This window comes from Macrobrachium rosenbergii, chromosome 3 (genome assembly GCF_040412425.1).
Source record: "Macrobrachium rosenbergii isolate ZJJX-2024 chromosome 3, ASM4041242v1, whole genome shotgun sequence".
Lineage (NCBI taxonomy): Eukaryota > Metazoa > Arthropoda > Malacostraca > Decapoda > Palaemonidae > Macrobrachium > Macrobrachium rosenbergii.
The window spans coordinates 91,173,552-91,193,559 of record NC_089743.1 but is presented as its reverse complement, the minus strand read 5'-3'; the positions used below and the strand labels follow the sequence as shown (position 1 = coordinate 91,193,559).

General features: G+C 38.4%; 1 protein-coding gene across 1 annotated transcript; it reads left to right on the top strand.

Annotated features, from left to right (window-relative positions):
* Positions 1 to 13,718: 13,718 nt before the first annotated feature.
* Positions 13,719 to 19,788, top strand: LOC136827829 (baculoviral IAP repeat-containing protein 7-like). Its single transcript, XM_067085292.1, has 7 exons — positions 13,719 to 14,204; positions 15,857 to 16,249; positions 16,475 to 16,860; positions 17,262 to 17,450; positions 17,761 to 17,796; positions 18,207 to 18,285; positions 18,802 to 19,788. The coding sequence occupies exons 1-7, from the start codon at positions 14,141 to 14,143 to the stop codon at positions 18,993 to 18,995; spliced, it is 1,341 nt and encodes a 446-aa protein (XP_066941393.1). The 5' UTR covers positions 13,719 to 14,140; the 3' UTR covers positions 18,996 to 19,788.
* Positions 19,789 to 20,008: the final 220 nt, after the last annotated feature.

Genomic DNA, 20,008 nt, shown 5'->3' with positions numbered 1-20,008 from the left:
AAACTTGTTTATTTCGCATCGACAAGTTATTCTCTCTTGTCCTTACGTGATGACCTTATGTTACCTTTCCACTGGCTAGTTGACTTGTTCAGAGTGTTGGTGTAGTAGTACTAGTATGGATATGATTACACAGTGCGTGATATTTATGTTTAGATACGTCATATGAAACTACTTTTAAAGTTATTTATTTCTTAGTTTCCTCTTGTAATTTATTACGGCGTCAATAACCTAGGTGTTGTGACGCCAGTTTTAGTAGCCACAATCAATCATTCTTTAGTACTAGCAGGAGGGATTCGCCTTTGAAACGGCTCATCGCCTACCAGGTGAGAAGCATCCGCTGTGCGGAACGAATAACGGCTGAGTGACCGAATTTTGCGTTACTGGAAAGATTTAACGGATTATTTATTTCACGTGATGTCAACGACTGTTTTCAAGGATTAAATTGGGTAGTAATAACAAGGAGGGGATTTCATTTTGTCCAAAATTAATCTGAAATGAGGAAGTTGGGTCTATGTCACAGAAGTTTTAGGTCTTGAAGTTTCTGTTGTCCTTGAAGTACACAATTCCTTCAGCGATGTAAATTAAAGAAAATTATTAGATACACAAAAAATAGAAAGCTTTTACAATCTCTTTCTATCTGTTCCACAGTCACTGCTGAGACGTTTGAACAATACTCAGTGTTCGCAAAATACCAACTATAAAATGAAAAAAAAATCAGGATGTTGACAAGGACAGACAAAGCTTTCACACACACATAAAATACCGTACACCACGTGTCAAACAATAAACTAAGAGATCAGTAGTTCATTCACGTGTCGAGACAAAAACAAAAAAAAAAATAAAAAAACACAAAAATAGACGGAAAGTTTGTCCCGACACCGCGAGCAGTGAACCACATAAACAAACTGGTTACATGGCCATAGTTTATAGTACCCTTTTTCCCCTATTTTTTAACTTCTCGCCATGATTACCGCCAACTGACCGGAACGAAACGATGATACGACCTGCAAAGGTGACCGCCAAACGAATACTGAAGCACCAATTGACTGACGCCGTTATTTGTTGGTTAAAAAAAAAAGTGATACGTCAAGGAGAAATATGGATGCTCATTTTTGCATGAGTCTCGGTCGCGTTCAGAAGGCGACTGCCGGCGCGAATTACCGAACTCCGCGCGTGACTGCATCTTTAATACGGGAATCCATACCAATCTCTTCTTGATTCGAACCCTTTTAGTTTTATTCTTATCGTCTAGATTTTCAGATGAGTTTTCGTGCATCGATTCGTCATGTCGGAACACGAACTGATATTATGTAGAATGATCTAATCTTTTTCCTTCTTGGATTTTTTTCTATAAACAATACAACTTTTAAGAGGTAGATATCGACGACGATATGTTAGGCTGAGTCCTTTTTCCTTCTTCTTTTTCTTCTTCCTCTTCTTCTTCTTCTTCTTCTTCTGGGGAACGTTGAGAATTGAGGTACTTGATGAAGAATGTTTGGCTCATTGTATACAATGTCTGAGTTTCACAGTACTTGTGATTCGCTGTGAATTCTCCTTCTCAGACATTGCACACCGAACTTCAAGGGAGTGAAAAAGATAGACATTAAAATCAATATGTCTCAAATACGATTTCATGACATTAGATACCGTTATTCTGTTACACGCTGTATATTTATTTTCAGCGATATAGGCTTACATGACGTTGCGTTTCCAGGGTATAAAACTAGACTAGACAAGACTGGCGCTAGGCCTATTCTCTCTCTCTCTCTCTCTCTCTCTCTCTCTCTCTCAAATACAATTTCATGACATTAGATACCGTTATTCTGTTACATGCTGTATATTTATTTTCAGTGATATAGGCCTACATGATGTTGCGTTTCCAGAAAAGACTGGAGCTAGACCTACTCTCTGTCTGTCTCTCTCTCTCTCTCTCTCTCTCTCTCTCTCTCTCTCTCTCTCTCTCTCTCTCTCTCTCAAAAAGAAGCAGACTTCTGAGTCTTCAAAAGGAAGTAAATATGTGTCAAAATTGACAAAATTCTCCGTTTTGCCAGAAGCCCACGATGTTTTTCTGAAAATTAACGGAAAATGGATTCCCGTTCAACAGCTGTCATAAAAACGTTCAGGATTCAGCCAAAAAATATCACTTAATAGATAATACCAGATGAATCTTTAGTGTTCTCATGAACCGATAAAAAAAAAAATACTAAACTAGAACATTTTATCCTTAATTTTTTTTTACATTCTAACTCTCGCAAAAACTCTGTAACTCTGGCTGTATAAAATCGCGAATATTTTTATGGGGCAATTTTTTTTCGGTATGCAACTCGTAAGAAAACTAAAAAAAAAAACACGCAACTCCGAGCGCAAGTGTGAATGCAACATTCATACCTTAATCCATACCGGTCTTTAACATACGGAATTTTTTTCATACTTATTCATCGCTTAATTCATGAAGAGATCTCTTCAATCGATTCGCAAAAAAAAAAAAAAAAAAATGCTTCCGCTATCTGTAACGCATGTTACATCTGTTAGTATGCTACAAAAAAATAGTAAAATTATAATCAGATATGCTCTTATTATGCATCGGAAATGAATTTCTGGAAAAGCACCGCCGGAATGTTCACTGACACTCCGTTATGGAGGCGGGTCTTCGCTGATGAACTTGACAGATAAGATTAAAGCTTTTTTCTTTACTAATTGCAGCAAATGCTCGTTGACCGGGGATGCAGATTACTTGTCATGTATTGTGTGTCATTTTTTCTGTTTTATTGTCATTTCCCGTTTATTTACTCTCTTCTTATGGGAACTTTCTTTTTTTTTTTTGCTTTTTTTAATTTTCACTTTTGCTTTCGTTTTCCTTCCGTCTCGAAAAAAAAAAATTAGAAAAAGAAAGAGATTGAGACAGAGGCAGAAGGTTGAGGAGATTTCTGTTTTATTCCTCTTCTGAATGGGATCAAAACGAGAGAGAGAGAGAGAGAGAGAGAGAGAGAGAGAGAGAGAGAGAGAGAGAGAGAGAGAGAGAGAGAGAGAGAGAGAGAGAGAGAGAATTTACCATCCTTCCAGTGTTCAAACTTCGTTCGTGTAGTTCATTTTTGGTTTACACGCTTTGGAAAATAACCTGGCTTCTAAAAAGTGAACAGGAAAAGAAGAGAGAGAGAGAGAGAGAGAGAGAGAGAGAGAGAGAGAGAGAGAGAGAGAGAGAGAGAGAGAGAGAGAGAAAGCAGTTGAAACTATTATTCAACATGTAAATTTCACATAATATCCCTCGATAGCTTGAAAATCGCTCTAAAAATTATTCGCTGTTTGCATCGAATTACGCCATAACATCCTTCCCTCATAATGGCAGATCAATCAAGTTATAAAGGTACTTAAAAATGTAGTAATTTCCCTGACGAAATTAAAATCACACCGACTCGCGCAAACAAATGTCCATCAGCGTGGTTTGTCGAGCAAATATGTTTGACCATAAGACCCAATAACGGCGGAAGCGCTTTCGGCAATCAGGACCTGACGGATTATCCCTAAACATACAAGAAGTCCATTGGATACCTGCTTGGCAGTTTTCTAGGTCGTTAAGTCCCAAGAATTTCAATATGAACTTATTTGTAATTGGACTGGATTGAAGAAATCGCAGCTGTCAAATCCTCGTGCTCAGTAATTGAATTTTTCTTCCCGACGATTCACATTGTATATTTCAACAACCAAATAAGAGAACTAATAATGAGTAAAAAGCCGCAATAATGTCAATGAGAGACTGTATTTTTCCAAAATACAAAAAGGTCCCCTGTTTTATCCTTTTTTGTATTTGGAAAATACAAGTCTCTCATTGACATTATTGCGGTTTTTTACTCATTATTTCCGATCACAATATAGTGATGAACCACAAAAGAATTTATGAAGGAAAACTTAATAAAGTTAACAGGTACTTGAGCTAGTAACGTAATGGAGTTTTTAATAACTGAACTTTTTAGATATTCACCTTTACAGAATACATCTTTGGCAGCAAATAAAAAACATAATATGAATATATTTATACCAAATCAGTGTCTAAATGTCTGAAACTGAAGCTCACTTGCTAATTTAAAAAAAAAAATGTTTAAGTATACCTTAGTTTAACCAGACCACTGAGCTGGTTAACAGCTCTCTTAAGGCTGGCCCGAAGGATTAGACTTATTTTACGTGGCTAAGAACCAACTGGTTACCCAGCAACGGGGCCTACAGCTTTATTGTGAAATCCGGACTACATTATGACGAGAAATTAATTTCTATCACCAGAAATAAATTCCTCTAATTCTTCATTGGCCGGTCGGAGAGTCGAACGCTGGGCCAACAGCGTGCTAGCCGAGAGCTCTACTAGGTACAATAACCTATTTACCTAGAAGTTCCGAAAAATTTATGACAATATTTGGAAAAGAAAAAATACAAAGTTTGTTCTGTTGAAAATAAAATTACGAGAACAGGCAGTAGCGAATATCCAGTGTTCTCTGCAATACGCATTTCCGCTTGTATACGATCCCAAGAGGTGTTACAACGCATAATACCATACAGATTATTACAAAGGGTACTTTTAAGAGGAATAGTACCATGCTCAATAAAGACCCGATTGCAGTTGTGGATAAGACTGTCTACTGGGAACAGATTAATTCGGCTAATAGTATATTTTCACGTTCGCAATTTTTCGCAGCAAAATCTTCTTAAGTCCATGGTATTCTCTACCGATCGCCATTTATAAAAATCTGTGCGAAACGGGTCCATGAAATATATTTCCACAGGTTGCAACAAATACTATTACGTATCTTTCCGGAGCTATCGCAAATCCAACAGCAATGGCTACATTGGTTATTTTCTGTGAAATGCGTTTGGATTCGAATTTACTCATTTACTGCAATATTATCATATTAATAGGAGCCCATTCGTGCGTAAAAATAACAGGAGATACATAAACAAGAGAAAAGATTCATAGGAAAATAAAATTAACAAAATAAATATATATAAAATAAAAAAAAAGTGGAGGCAGCTTTGAGAATCCCTGAGAATATTCCACTTCACGAAGCCAGAAAAAAACTGTTTCTCTTACTGGTGGACAGAAGGAAAATTACCCGGCTCGTTAATACTCTCGCTGAAAGAATTAAAGCCAGAAAGGCTAAAATAAGAATGAGAATGAAAAATAAAAACACGAGTTAAGTCGTTTTTTTGTTTACATACACACATGCCACATCCTCAAACAAAATACGTCTGTAATGTGCAAACAGAGTCCTCACAGACAAAGTCTGTCAGAGATTCACGCAGCAGTAAAATAGACAAGGTTTTTGAAATTTCATTCATTTAAGATTATTTTATACAGGTGCGCAATTTATTTGATACTCTCTCTCTCTCTCTCTCTCTCTCTCTCTCTCTCTCTCTCTCTCTCTCTCTCTCTCTCAGTGTTCACACCGTTAGCAATATCTTTCGATTACCTCGTTGATTTCCACTTAGAATTATGACTTCGGTTCTCAGAAAAGCTTCGTGAGATGAGGGTATACCAGTCTCTCCACAGCCGACTAACCACCGGGCGCATAATTCAATGCTTAGGTAAACAGGAGCAAAACGGATAATTCGGAGAAGTGCTTAAGCAACCCGCCCCTACACTCAGGGGCTGCTCTGGAGTCAAACCCCCTTGTCTAGAGCATGGTCTAAGAAGAGTCTTGCTGGTGAGGCAAAAGGTGTATTTGTGTTTGTGCGCGCGTGCGCATCCATATACGCACGTGATTTGAAGTACTATCAGTTACTGAAGAAGTTCCCCGATTCCTTGATTAGACAAAGTCCTTCAAGACATGTACTGAACAAATCTTGCATTGGAATTTGCTATAATCCTGGAGAAGAGTTCACTCTGTCCCAACACAATCGTCAGACCAAGCTCTCGTGAGTCATGCGTAGGCCTAATGTCTCCTTCAAGATATTATTAATCAGGATTCCTCTGTAGACGCACCGTGACGATAACAACCATTTGTTAGTCTTTTCGTTACACCTAATTGGGTATCAATGGCATTGGTATTCAAAGAAGAAGAAGAAATCAAAAAGATAAGCAGGTGACGACTGAAGCCTCAATTACTCCTGCCGAGCAAGTCAATTCTGATATTTGTTTTGTCTTAATGGTAACAAGAACGGAAGTTTTTCCAGCAACCTGTTCAGATTTTACCGTGAAATGCTTGACTTTGCTGAATAGGATTTTATTTTGGAGTTATACTTTCATGTAACCGAATATTTATTTATATTTAAATAATGTCCAATTTGTATGCAGTGCCTCCAAAAATGTCTTACTTCAGATTCTCTCTCTCTCTCTCTCTCTCTCTCTCTCTCTCTCTCTCTCTCTCTCTCTCTCTCTCTCTCTCTCTCTCTCATCTTTTGTCCTTTGAATCACAATTGCAAGAACATTTATGTATAATCCTAATTTATTGTAAAAGTATCCCTTTGAGAAAATTTGGAAAAGCGATGAAAATGCATAAACAGCTTTCAGTTTTCTGTAAAAGAAAACTATTGTGCCGGCTTTGTCTGTCCGTCCGCACTTTATTCTGTCCGCACTTTTTCTATCCACCCTCAGATCTTAAAAACTACTGAGGCTAGAGGGCTGCAAATTAATATGTTGAACATCCACCATCCAATCATCAAACATACCAAATTACAGCCCCCTACCCTCAGTAGTTTTTATTCATTTAAGGCTAAAATTAGCCATAATCGTGCATCTGGCAACGATATAGGCCAGGCCACCACCGGGCCGTGGTTACAGATTCATGGGCAGCGGCTCATTCAGCATTATACCGAGACCACAGAAAGATAGGTCTATTTTCGGTGGCCTTGATTATACGCTGCACAGAAGGCTCAATTGCGCTGAAGAAACTTCGGCGCATTTTTTACTTGTTTGGTTTTAATAAAATATCCACAATTACTCCGCAATTTAGGAATGTTGCCTCGGCCCTTCCTTCTAATCGAACACTTGCCTTATTTCTGTTTCAACTCTCTATTGTTCCCTTTTCAATTTTTGAACGTCTTATTTTTATCTTTTCAGATTTCTGTACAGCTTCGAAAAAAACGAACAAGATTCGTTTCTCATCATTCTCAAAGTCCTCTGATTAGTAAAATGCGTCGAAATGATCTCATTCAGGCGTTCTGTCAATCGTCGCTCTCGGGAAAGCAGTAATGATAAATTTCAAAGCCATAAATACTATAGTGTATAGACAGCTGGTGAGTATGACTTTAAAAATATATATTGAGACTACGGTCTACCCCAAAGCCAAATCAAAGTCCTTCGAAAGAAGGTATCGTGCTTACCCCATACAAATGGGAAAAACAAGCACGTTAAAAGAAGAAGAAGAAGAAGAAGAAGAAGAAGATATATAATATATATATCCTTTTTCCAGACTAAAAGGAAAACTTCGCCGACGCACGAACTAAACAAAAATGAAGATAGTATGATCCACTTCGATAGAATGACGCATTAATATAAATGCATGTAATCCGCTTGCACTGTCAATTTCGTAAACCCAATGTTCATTCTTCGAATGTTCAGACAGCAATGAGAATAAAGTAAAAAAGAGCCGTGACGTCAGTTTCGAGACTAAAATAAGAACGAGGAAAAACTAGAATGGGGAAATAAAAGACAGAAAATCAATATCAAAGAAGAAGCAAGGGTCTTAGTCACTGAGGAAGACTAGACCGAGGTCGAGAGACTTATGACTGATATGACGATGACTAAGAGGAGAGAGAGAGAGAGAGAGAGAGAGAGAGAGAGAGAGAGAGAGATGCATATGTGTGTCACTTGAATGTTCAACAATGAGCGAATGAATGATTTTGTGTTATCTAGCATCGTGACAAATGGGTCACTCATGCCGGTATCAACTAAATGAGCAACATAGCTACTATAAAAACAATAAACAGATAAAAAACAAAAAAAAACTGAAATATATTTTTGCGAGAAGACAGAGACAGAGAGAGAGAGAGAGAGAGAGAGAGAGAGAGAGAGAGAGAGAGAGAGAGAGTAATTATCTTTCAGTTCACAACGACGACGATATTTTATGCGCTGCGTAGAACCATTTTTACCAGATCATCAGGAAACAACACCAGCACATCATAGTTAATGTAGGATAAGTGTGCATCATGTTGCTGATACCACTAATACTACTGAATGGAATGCTGTTATGTCTATGGTAAGCAACGCATTACCTAACTCCGTCCGATTTTGGCGCGAAGCCGCGAACGTCAGTTGCCCTGCACCCACCATGGGATTAATTAAGACGGATGAGCTTGATTGAAGGTCAACAGGTCTTAATCAGAGAACAGAGACCATTATTCTTTTTTGGATGAGCCTGGATGATTGAAGGTCAACAGGTATTCTCAAACAGGATTCGATTTTATCAGAGAAAAAAAATTCAGAAAATAGACGTCATAATTTATTGCCAGGTCTTCTATTTTATCAAATTTGACGCTTTTTAATTCCAAAGCAGAGACGTCATAATAATATAGAACGGAAATAAACAGATTCTGGGATTAAACATCTCACTATCTGCAAAGAGAACAAAACGATTCAGTCTCAAAACATGGATTCGTTTCTGCAATCTCGTTTTTTCTCTCGATTAAAAAAATATATCCCAGTTACCAGATTTCATTTTCTGCAGAGCAAGATGAAGGTGTCACTTCAGCCTAGTTAACTGAAGACCTATAATTATTATTTTGGCAAACTGAAGACCTCGTTCTCCCTGCACTAAATTTAAGATCCACTTTTCATCTGAGCTGTTTGAAAAGCCACTGTCCTTTTATCTAACCCAGTCGTTTGGGAAAATGGGGACAGGACAAACAGAAGAAGAAAGGTCCTGGAATGAAAGGAAACAAGAGCCAAGAACAAAGTGATTTTGATTTCAATGATTGCAATTTTATTCTGCAGAAAATATACGATATACATCTATCAAAGTTTCACAGTTTCCTTCTAGGCTTAGTCTAGTATTCTGTTATATTCGCGTATAGGCCTACAGTATCTGCCTCAAATGAAGCGAAGAACAAAGTGATTTTAATTTCAATGATTGCAATTTTATTCTGCAGAAAATATACGATATACATATTTTATTATATTCTATCAAAGTTTTTAATTTTAATGACAATTTTATTCTGAGTTTCATCTATCAAAGTTTCAGAGTTTCCTTCTAGGCTTAGTCTAGTATTTTATTATATTCGCGTATAGGCCTACAGTATCTGCCTCAAACGAAGGTATGAACGGAGTGATTTTAATCTAAATGAACTCTGAGACACCCACTAACAAAAGCCTCAGTCTTTTTGCCGAATCATTTAATTGCAAAGCTGAAGGAAGACACAAGGCACGGGAAAAGTCAGCGCCGTGAACCTTAAATATTTAAAAAAAAAAGTACACCGAGAATCTGGTCTTTATGGATGTCAAGTATGAACGAAAGCCTACGTTAAGAACTCATATATGCCAAAACGAATCGTTGGCAACTATTCTCACGTATTTCTCCCACCGGTTATTTGAAAACAAATCATATCATTACTTCACTCCAAATGCTAATCTCCTTTTCAGTCTAGCCAGAAGTTGTGTGTCGCCATCGTAAACAATACCTAACACGATTATGAATATTATTCTTATTATTAGAATATTGCAAAAGCTGTGAGGAATTAGGCCATCGAACAACTGGGTCACTTGTTAAGCAGAAAAAATTGTCAAATCATTTTCAAAATGAATTTGCTATTTTGTTTCTTTAGGGTGCGGAGAACTGGATATTTTTTGGTCCTGTTGAAATTAATATTATATATCCATCGCAAACCGGCGAATTTTGACATTAAAAATTTTTTATGGGCTTTAAAAAAATTTGTTTTGTTTAAGAAATTTAAAACATACAAAAATGTAAAAACTAAATCTTACTGAATCTAACAAATTCCCAGACTTTTTCTGTCTCTTATCATGAAAGTATTATGGATGTACAAAATTAAAATCGCCGCGGCAACTAGGTGTAACAACAAACACGTCAATAAATCAGGATTGTGATAACCCCTCGTCAATAAGCACTTTGTAAGTCTGCAGGAAAATCTGCAAATTCACTTCTCATTAGATTTCGTGGGTCAAAACAAAGAAGAAGAAGAAGAAGAAGAAGAAGAAGAAGAAGAAGAAGAAGAAGAAGAAGAAGAAGAAGGCAGAACCAGTTCAGCGTAAACAAGACGAAGGATCGTGTTTGATTCTTATCCGCTTGAGTTAACATTCAGGCTCCTCTCATAAACACTCTCGGAACGTCAGCCGAATGTTTCACCCCCATTTGGACCACCGTTTCATTACCGGTGGTTGTCAGGTCATGCGAATTCGCTGGGATTTTAAGCGAATGGGGACCTTACGAAAGAATGAGGCAGAGAGAGGAACCGCGCCAAAAATCATAAGCATTAAATCTTTTTTTTTACATTGGGCCACTTCCCCTTACAAAGCTTTGCGCCAGAGAAAAACCATTTCATGTTTTAGCTGATGATTTAGACTTAAGCCAGCCTTGTGCTGGCAAGAGCTCCTGCTCTACAGCACCCGGTAAGTATTTTGGCTGCTGACGGAGACTAATGGCTGCCTCGTAGACCTACACAGAAGGCTCACCAGTAGTGCGTCGAACATACTGTTCACCTCTGTCTAGCGCTCACTCATGATTCCTGGAGAACAAGGGCTTTCCTTTCGAGGGCATCTGTCATCCTTCTAACTGGTATTTTCTAAGTCTCTCTTTCTCTTCTCATTCCTCCAAACTCTGTCATCCAGCTCATCGTCCTTCACTTTGCCGACATGACCAAACCATTTCAAAAGCACTAGTCCATCCTTGCACTTACACTACTCCTCTTTACTACTGCATATCTATACTTTCTTATCTTTTCAGTGTTTTTTTTTTTTTTACGCCACATGTACTGGGCAAACAAGTCATCTCAACAGCTTTAACATTTTATCTTTCATTCGCATTTAGTGTCCATGCTATACTGCCATAAAGGAGAGTTGGCTCAACAATCTATTCAAGAAATAGACGCTGCAAGATTCTTCCCAGCCTTCCATTCTTCCACCAGCCATACTAACATTTAGGGACCAACTTCCTGGTTTCCATTTACCTTCATAACCTTGGTCTGGCTCACATTTTAGGATGTTACTAGCCTAATGCCCTTTTTCACTCAATTTCCACCCTCCACAGCCAACTAGCTACCATTATCTGATTCACTGCATAAATAACCAGAGGTACAACAGGGTTTAACTTCTCTAGCGATGCAAATGACATAAGCACTATTCTGAGAGCATACATGAATATTTTATATACATATAAATATACACAAAATAATTTAAAATATATATATAATATATATATATATATATATATATATATATAATATATATATATATATATATATAATTTCTGACTTACATCTGAAAGTCAGTCAGTACCACTTTGGACTGTCACTCAAGATGACCGAGGTTCATTCCCATGTGAGTCAGAAATCTATGTTCTGTGAAACGTGTGCTCATGTGTTCATCATTCCCATATATATACATAGTTTAGTATACCTTAGTTTAACCAGATCACTGAGCTGATTAACAGCTCTCCTAGGGCTGGCCCGAAGGATTAGACTTATTTTACCTGACTAAAAACCAATTGGTAACCTAGTAACAGGACCTACAGCTTATTGGGAATCCGAACCACATTGTAACGAGAAATGAATTTCCATCACCAGAAATAAATTCCTCTAATTCTTCACTGGCTCAGAGAATCGAACAATAGCCAAGAACGGTACCCACCGTCCAATGAGGAACTCATATATATATATATACATATATAAATTATATATATATATATATATATATATATATACAATCTATCGCTAGAACTTGCGATATTTTATGTTGTCGTAGAGCTGGAAGAAGGAATGAAAGAAGGCATTGACCAAGCGCTTTCGTGTATTTGACCCTGAGGAGTTGTGGGAAATACATATAACGCTTTGGTCAACTTTTCATTCCTTCCTCCAGCTCTATGATAATATATATAATATATATATATATATATATATATATATATATATATATATATATATATATATATATATATATATAACTCCTAAGCATTCGTTCCTTTACTTCATAATTACCTCCATTAGTTGTTGTCCTAAATACTGACCGAACGTTGGACCGTCCTCAAAGAACAAAGATTAAAGAGCGGCCTGTGACTCAGGGAACACAGAAGGTGACTTTACGTAACAAAGAGTCAAATAAAAAAAAAAACAGTTCGTTCACTGAGGGCCGATGAGATTAAATTCACCTTCAGAACGAATTAAGCGACCTCCACCAAATCGCTTTCTGGCTCTGTCACCGATTACAATCTCCATTTGAACTTGAACCAGAAGGAAATAGCTTCTCCTTAATGTCCTTCTGGTCTAAAGTAAAATAAAAGGAAATGAAATTGTAAGTCAGTTGCCCTGATTATGACCACCGGGAAAAAATGTATTCTCGCATGTACATGACACCATTAGAAAACATTCTATATATTTAAATCGCAAGGGATACAAAACTATAAAAAAAAAAACGCGTTCTGAAAGGACATATCTAAGCTTAGAAAACGGAACCATCACAGGGGAGGTACAGGCCACTCGGTACTTCTGGAGATAAACGTCTGATGCAATATATAAAAAAAAAAGTATACCTTAGTTTAACCAGACCACTGAGCTGATTAACAGCTCTCCTAGGGCTGGCCCGATGGATTATTTTACGTGGCTAAGAACCAACTGGTTACCTAGCAACGGGACCTACGGCTCATTGTGGAATCCGAACCACATTGCGACGAGAAACGAATTTCCATCACCACAAATTCCTCTACTTCTTCACTGGCCGGTCGGAGAGTCGAACGCCGGGCCAACAGCGTGGTAGCCGACAGCTCTACCCACCCCTCCAATGAAGAACTTGAAGCCATATAACTGCTGAATAATCCCTTGTGGGTGGGGATCGCCCAGGCCACGGCGCTCATAGCTTTGGGCTATCTTTTATCTGATAAGAAGAGCGATAAGCGCAACGGGCGTGCTGGGCATGTAAGAGACATGTTCAGCCCCATCGAGGAAAAACCTTTCGTCATTTCTCTGGGTGTAAACACTCGACGGAGATAAGATGTTGATAAGTCTGCTATTTTTTACGAGGTGAATTTTTTTTTTTTTTTACGGGATTTCGGCCGCTTGTGCAATTATGCACAAGAACTGTTTGCGCGTGGGGGAATTTTCATGGCTATATTTGGAGGACCATGAAAAAGAATTTTTTTGATAACAGAAAAATTACCGACATTTGTACAGGTTCCAGCAATATTCCTTTTTCAAAATCTACCTTTTTTCGTCATCTCAACAAACCAAATTCATGTAATACCGATATTTCATAAACAAGACGAAGTCGCAAGGAGTTGGGAAACTAAATTTGAATGATTTCAAACTATTATTCTTAAAGTGTTCTCCATCTTCCACCTAGGCTAGTTTTTAGAAGATTTATGTTTACGGTAACCGAAGACAATCTCAAACTGACACATCTCAAACATTGCTTCTGAGAATTATACACAACATCAAAGCCATGCTCATCCATTGTAAGGACATGAAGATCCCGAACAAACTGCGGTGGTTATCTTATCAATGAATTTCACACAAAAAAATTAATAAAAAAAAATAAAATAAAATAACTCTCAGCACTAGAAACATGGTCTATTGCGTTCTGGACTTCTTGAAGGGAAAAATTTCGCAACTACGGAACATCGGAGTCTTTCACAAGAACCGGAAGCTTGTCCTGATCACATAGAAATTTGTGTAGTTACCAAATATGGCCTCGCCATGAGGATATGAAATGAATCGTTGTGATCAAATTGACTTACAGCTGATAAGCTGCGATAAGGCATTTTCTGACTCCAGATATAAGCTTCTCGCACCCACGAATCTTCAGTAAGCGACTGACCAGGTTTGGAGCAGCATAGTACGATAGCACGCGCTCAGACCAGTGAGGAATAATTCAATATAAAGAAAGAGGAATATAATTCAATATAAAGAGGAAATCAAGAGGCGTGCTTCTTCTTTCGCAAAGAATCCATTTACGTGTTTTAGCGGGACTGAAATTAAGTTTGACACTTCAGTTATGTCTGGGATTCAATACGACGGAATGACGGTTGGGCCCTCGCCTAACTCGGCTACTGAAAGACGTGAGTGTAGCTTCAAGCGTTGTATACCTACCTATCTATCTATCTATCTATCTATCTATCTATCTATCTATCTATCTATCTATCTATAAAGTAAAGTTAGGAGCTATGACACTGAAATGGAAGTCAGTGCAAATTTTCGGACAAGATTTGAAGACAGTTTAGTGTCCAGTATTTCTAGATGATAGTGTTGCCTGAAGACAGTGAGGAGAAGTCGCAACGACTAGAGTAAGACGGATGAGAAATTGAGAATGGTACCACGTACCATATATAAGAAGATGAATAAATGGTTTGAAGTTTGGTCATGTGGAGAGAATAGGTGATACTACGGTAGATTCTTATAACAGAAACAATAAATAGGAGCTGTGAAGACTGGGGTATGGGCTGAAAATTTGGAGGTACATTGGAGCACATATAAGGTGAATCAGTGTTTTGGGAAGGCGTGGTCATGTGGAGAGAATGGAGGATACTACAGAAGATTTTTATAAAAACTGGTTCATTCGAATGTCTTGTCATGGTGGGTAGATGAGGGAGTCTAGTGTTATCTTGGAGGAGTGGAAGACAGCTTAAATAGAAAGGGCTCTAAGTGTTCAGGAAGCCTTACAGTGCTTGCAAGAAGAAGACAGATGTAAGATATATCTGTCCATTAATTTATCTGTCCACCTTTCTATATATATATATATATATATATATATATATATATATATATATATATATATATATATATATATATATATATATACAGCTGAACCCACAGGAGAAACAAAGTAGCTACGCACCGAGCGATCTCCTGTTATTCCAACTCATTTTCACTTTGTTGTCATTAATTCTGCTTTTATGTTTACTAAGTATGTCACTTTCAATGTTTTTACTATTGTGCCCTGAAAATGTGTTGAAAAAATATGAAGGCGCTTGGTCCATAATTCTTTTGTTTTTCCTGTGGCTTCAGTTGTATTTAATGTTCCATGCTGTTAAGTGACAGAAGTATTTATATATGTAAATGCTTCTATGTTACTTAAAAGTACATGTATATATATATACATATATATATATATATAATATATATATGTATAGCATATATATATAAATGTGATTAGTCTAGGGATGAAGGTGTGCTTTTACTAAGGTAGTTTTAATAGTAGAGGCAGTAATAAATAAAAGTGGTAAAATTCTTGCAGAACTTGTGATAGTTTTGTTTGTTGTAACTTCTGGATCGTTTGTGTCATCGAAAAGAAAATTTACTGTCCACCCACAGAACTTCAGAATTGTCCACAGTTTTAGATTCTATATTACTAAAAGAACGTTATTATATATCATAATATACATGTTTGGCAACTCTTGTGCTGTTCCAATCTTCTTGTACGAAAGGGTGACTCAGATGAAAATAGCATTTGTTATCAACGCCAGAATTCGCATATATTTACTTATTTGTAGGAAATGTACGCAAAAATGTTGCGTTTCAACATGCACCCTCGAATGATGAGTCTTCTTGCTACCAACAGAGTTCTAAGAAATGTTATAATCTGATCATCTCCCGTTTCAATTGGTTCTTAGCCACATAAAATAAGTCTAATCCTTCGGGCCAGCCCTAGGAGAGCTGTTAATCAGCTCAGTGGTCTGGTTAAACTAAGGTATACTTAACTTTCCCGTTTCAGAACCCGAAACCAGGAGCGAGAGAAGGTTCCACTGGCAGTCTGCTCTGCTTCTGGAAGCTGTCCGCCGACAGACGTTCACCAACTGGCCGGTGGCTTACATTGACCCAGACGAACTGGCGAAGGCCGGGTTCTTCTACTTGAGAACCGAGGACCACGTCCAGTGTACCTTCTGCCAGGGGATTGTGGGATACTGGGACCAAGGCGACAAACCTGAAGTCGAACATCGCAAGCACTTCCCCAACTGCCCTTTCATCACAGGTGCTGCCACTGGGAATGTCCCTAGAACTGGCTCTGATGAAAATAACACGGCTCTGTTTAGCTTCCTCTGTGACTATTATGCCTTCAGGGTGTCCAGCACAAGGCCGCAGCAGTTGAATACTTCCTACCAAACAGGTTAGTCCTTTTTAGCCTTCTTTGTCCTTTTCTCAATGCTTTCTATAGGCCTAGCTCAGGCAAGGCATAGGGTTTAATGTTTCATTGGCCTTTGCTCTCATTGAAAAAAAAGTATTCAATGAATTCTAGTGTCAACTACCTTGGTACAAGTACATTCGCAGTGATGGCAATCTACCACAGTAGCACTGTAAACCACTGCACCAAGACTCTCTTGTCATTTTCCAGATTCCACTAAAATACCAGATGGCGGACAACTGGCTTTCCCACATCTGAACACAGTCTCCAACCGCCTGTCTACTTACACAAGGTGGCCGAGACACGTCAATGTTGGCCCTGATGTTCTGGCGGAAGCCGGCTTCTTCTCGACAGGACTGGCTGACTGGGTTCAGTGCTTCCACTGTGGAGGGGGCCTCTATGGGTGGCGCTTTGGAGATAACCCCCTCATGGACCACGCCAGGTTTTACCCGTTCTGCCCCTTCGCGAGGGGAAAGTTGGGTGACGATGTCGTCAACACCGCTTTGAAGGAAAACCCTCCACCAATGAGTGGTTCAAGAAAGATTTCTCTGACAGACACTGAGGCTGAGCTACTGCTTCATCATCCTATGGCCAAGGTGAGTGGACCAAACTACCTAGAGCTAGGCTGATCTCTCTTTTCAATAGTGGTAGATTAACCTTTTTAGCATTTCTGTGTTTAGTTTCTAAACAAGGTCTGTACAGCTATACCAGGCATTGTCGTGTCTCTGTAGAATCAGTTTTGCCCAACCTAGTGAAACAGCCTGTGGCATAAGAATACTGACATGGAGGCCCGGCAGCAAATTTGGTCTTGACTTCTGAAATTTTATCATCGAAGAGGAACAGAAAACAGGAAAACTGTTGTTTTAAACTAACAGACATGACAGGTGTATTACCATTCAACACAGTTGCCTATATGAAATAGATGTGTGTGTATAAATCCCTTTTTCCATAAAATCACATCATTCATTTATCGTTCCTGTTATCTTTGCAAAAACAGAGACTCGTGGGAATGGGTCTGTCGCCAGTGTCGGTGAGGGAGGCCCTCAGGAACCTCCTCGAGACCCGTGGCATCCTGTGCAGGACCGTCACCGAGGCCCTGGAGCTCGTTTTTGACTACGAGGAGAAGCAGCGGCGCAATTCCACGTCTGGTGCCATGAGCCACGATGGCCCCATGCTGCCAAACGAGGTAAGATGGTCTTTTCGTATCGATCACAATTACAAAACTGGAAGACAATATCGTAATAACACTCTAGCTGAAATAACAATTACGTAATAATGATTCTGAAACAACTGAATGAATGATAATCTCTTCGTGAATAGTCACACGAGTTAATAACAGCCGCCAATAATGATAAAGGTAATACGATAGCTGGAAGATAAGCTTATCACGTCATTTAATTCAACATGTTCAGTGCATGACCCAGAACAAAAAAATGGTGCTCCTCTAAACGCGATGAATTCTTCGGTCTAACGGCGCAATTTCTTCTTCATTTCAGGTTGTCAATGGACATCAGGTACCATGTCCGGCAACAGTAAGTTTTCCAGTGTTTTCCTGTAAACTTTAACGATAGATTTTCTTTTAAAAAGGTGCGGGGGATCTTTCAATTAACTTTGATTTTTGGTGATTTTAGACCGTTAAGATAAATGCCATAAGACCTCAATTCAATCAAGTAAAAGACATCTATATAATTCCCTATTAGAATTAGGCCCAAGTAAATTTTTCAATTTTTAATAATTAAATTTTTTTTTGTGAATAGACCGATAAGATAAATGCCATAAGACATCAATTCAATCAAGTAAAAAACATGTATATCATTCCCTATTAGAATTAGGCCTAAGTAAATTTTTCAATTTTCAATAATTAAATTTTTTTTGTGAACTGATTTAGACCAACAATATTACCTTGCTATACGCCAAGGCTTATCTCTCATACTCCTTCCAGATGCCTCCCAGCCCTTCTTTTTCTACGGTTCCTGCAGTTCGGAAACCAAACGCCGATTACACCAGGCTCTTGGAAGAAGGTAATCTTAAATTCACTCGCGTTTGAATCATGAGACTTCCAAAGCGGCTCATGATAATCATCCTTATCATCATCATCTTATAAGTCTTTTAGATTTAACTATCAGTTATGGTTCATATTTTTTCTTCATTGACTTGTTTCTGTAAGTCTTCACTGATTTTGAGTAGATATCTTAGGTCTATTCTTAGTCTTTTAGATTTAACTATCAGTTAAAGTTCAGATTTTTTCTTCACTGATTTGTTTTTGAATGTCTTCACTGATTCTGAGCAGATATCTTAGGTCTATTCTTTAACATTTCCACATTGGTCTAGTTTTCCCAACGCCATGCTACCCGATAGTCTGTTGAGAATTTACAGTTTCCTCTTATATTTTTTGCCTTCCTCTTCATGAAATGGGAGCAAAATCTTAGAACCATTGAATGTAACTACATACATATATATATAATCAATCTTCTGTTTAATTTACCAGCAAAGTTTATTGCAAACCAAATATATCGTTCTTCCTTTGTTCTTTGCAGTCGAGACCATGAAAAGCCAAGTCCTGAAGGAGGAACGCAGACTTCTGTGCCGCCTGTGTCAGAAGTCGCAAATCGCCGTGGTTTTCCAGCCGTGTTCTCACCTCCATTTGTGCGCCGAGTGCGCGCGGCCCAGGGACACCTGTCCTACCTGCGGCGCGGTCGTCAGGGGCACCCTGAAACCCATATTAACCTAAGTAATACCTCGCAGTCTTCTATAGATGATCGTAACTCCGTTCGGTGCACTGAAAATGCAACCGAAGTTCGTCGTTCCGTCCGACCCGGAAAAGAGTTTCGTTGCCAGGGACGATTGAGAAGCTATCGAAGACCTCCGCTCATGAGACACTGTCCCAGCCGATACTGTTCTACAAGAATTATGGTCTTCTCAGAGGATTACAGTGTCTGCCAAAACAGCCAACGTTCAGAAAGATGCAAAGTTCCCCATTATCACCAGCATTCACCAACAGAGAGCGCTACTTGCCCTTCTATCAAGAACATTACACGGCGCTGTATGTCCCACCAAAAGAAACGCTGTTTTAAAATCAAACGCCTCATTACCACAATGTTACCCTTACGTAAAACTCCCATTTCCCTAAACAACTTTTACATATTGAAACCCTGCGACCTGTCATTCTTCCCCATAATGAGTCATGTGATTAAAAATTATAAGAAGAGGCACAAGAATCTTCTAATTACGATTATTCACTCGATTATAAAAATTATACTCATTTGACAGACAAGACGGCGGGTTGAAAATTAACAGGTCAATTCCACGGTTTTTAACAATAATCATCTTTACATTCCATCGTTGCCGGACCGTGAAGTATGTTACGCGGTTCTCTGAGAATTAAGACGTCATTCATGAATATGCAAAATGCAAACACGATTATAAGAAATTCGGGTCTTTGGAGACGTAACCAGTCTTCAATAGGAAAACGGTATTGAAAATATCTTGTATCCTGAAGATTAAATATAGAATTATCGTCATAACTGGTGTGTTATTAACGTCCGAATTCCTCGGCATGAGGATGTATGACTGCTTTTGGAAAGAGCAGAGGAAACCTGACCAATATCCAATACATTAAGATCGACCGAAACAGGGTAAAGTGATCCACATGGTCGATGCACTTATATTCAAATGTCCAAGTTTATTACCTGAAAATGGATAAAGTTGAGAGCATAATTAAGGCAGTATACGATAATACTATGT

Coding starts and splice junctions, on each gene's coding strand:
- LOC136827829 (XM_067085292.1), top strand. CDS start 14,141: ATGTCTGGGATTCAATACGACGGAATGACGGTTGGGCCCTCGCCTAAC. Junction 16,250..16,474: donor GAATACTTCCTACCAAACAG/GTTAGTCCTTTT, acceptor GTCATTTTCCAG/ATTCCACTAAAATACCAGAT. Junction 17,451..17,760: donor GCCCCATGCTGCCAAACGAG/GTAAGATGGTCT, acceptor TCTTCATTTCAG/GTTGTCAATGGACATCAGGT.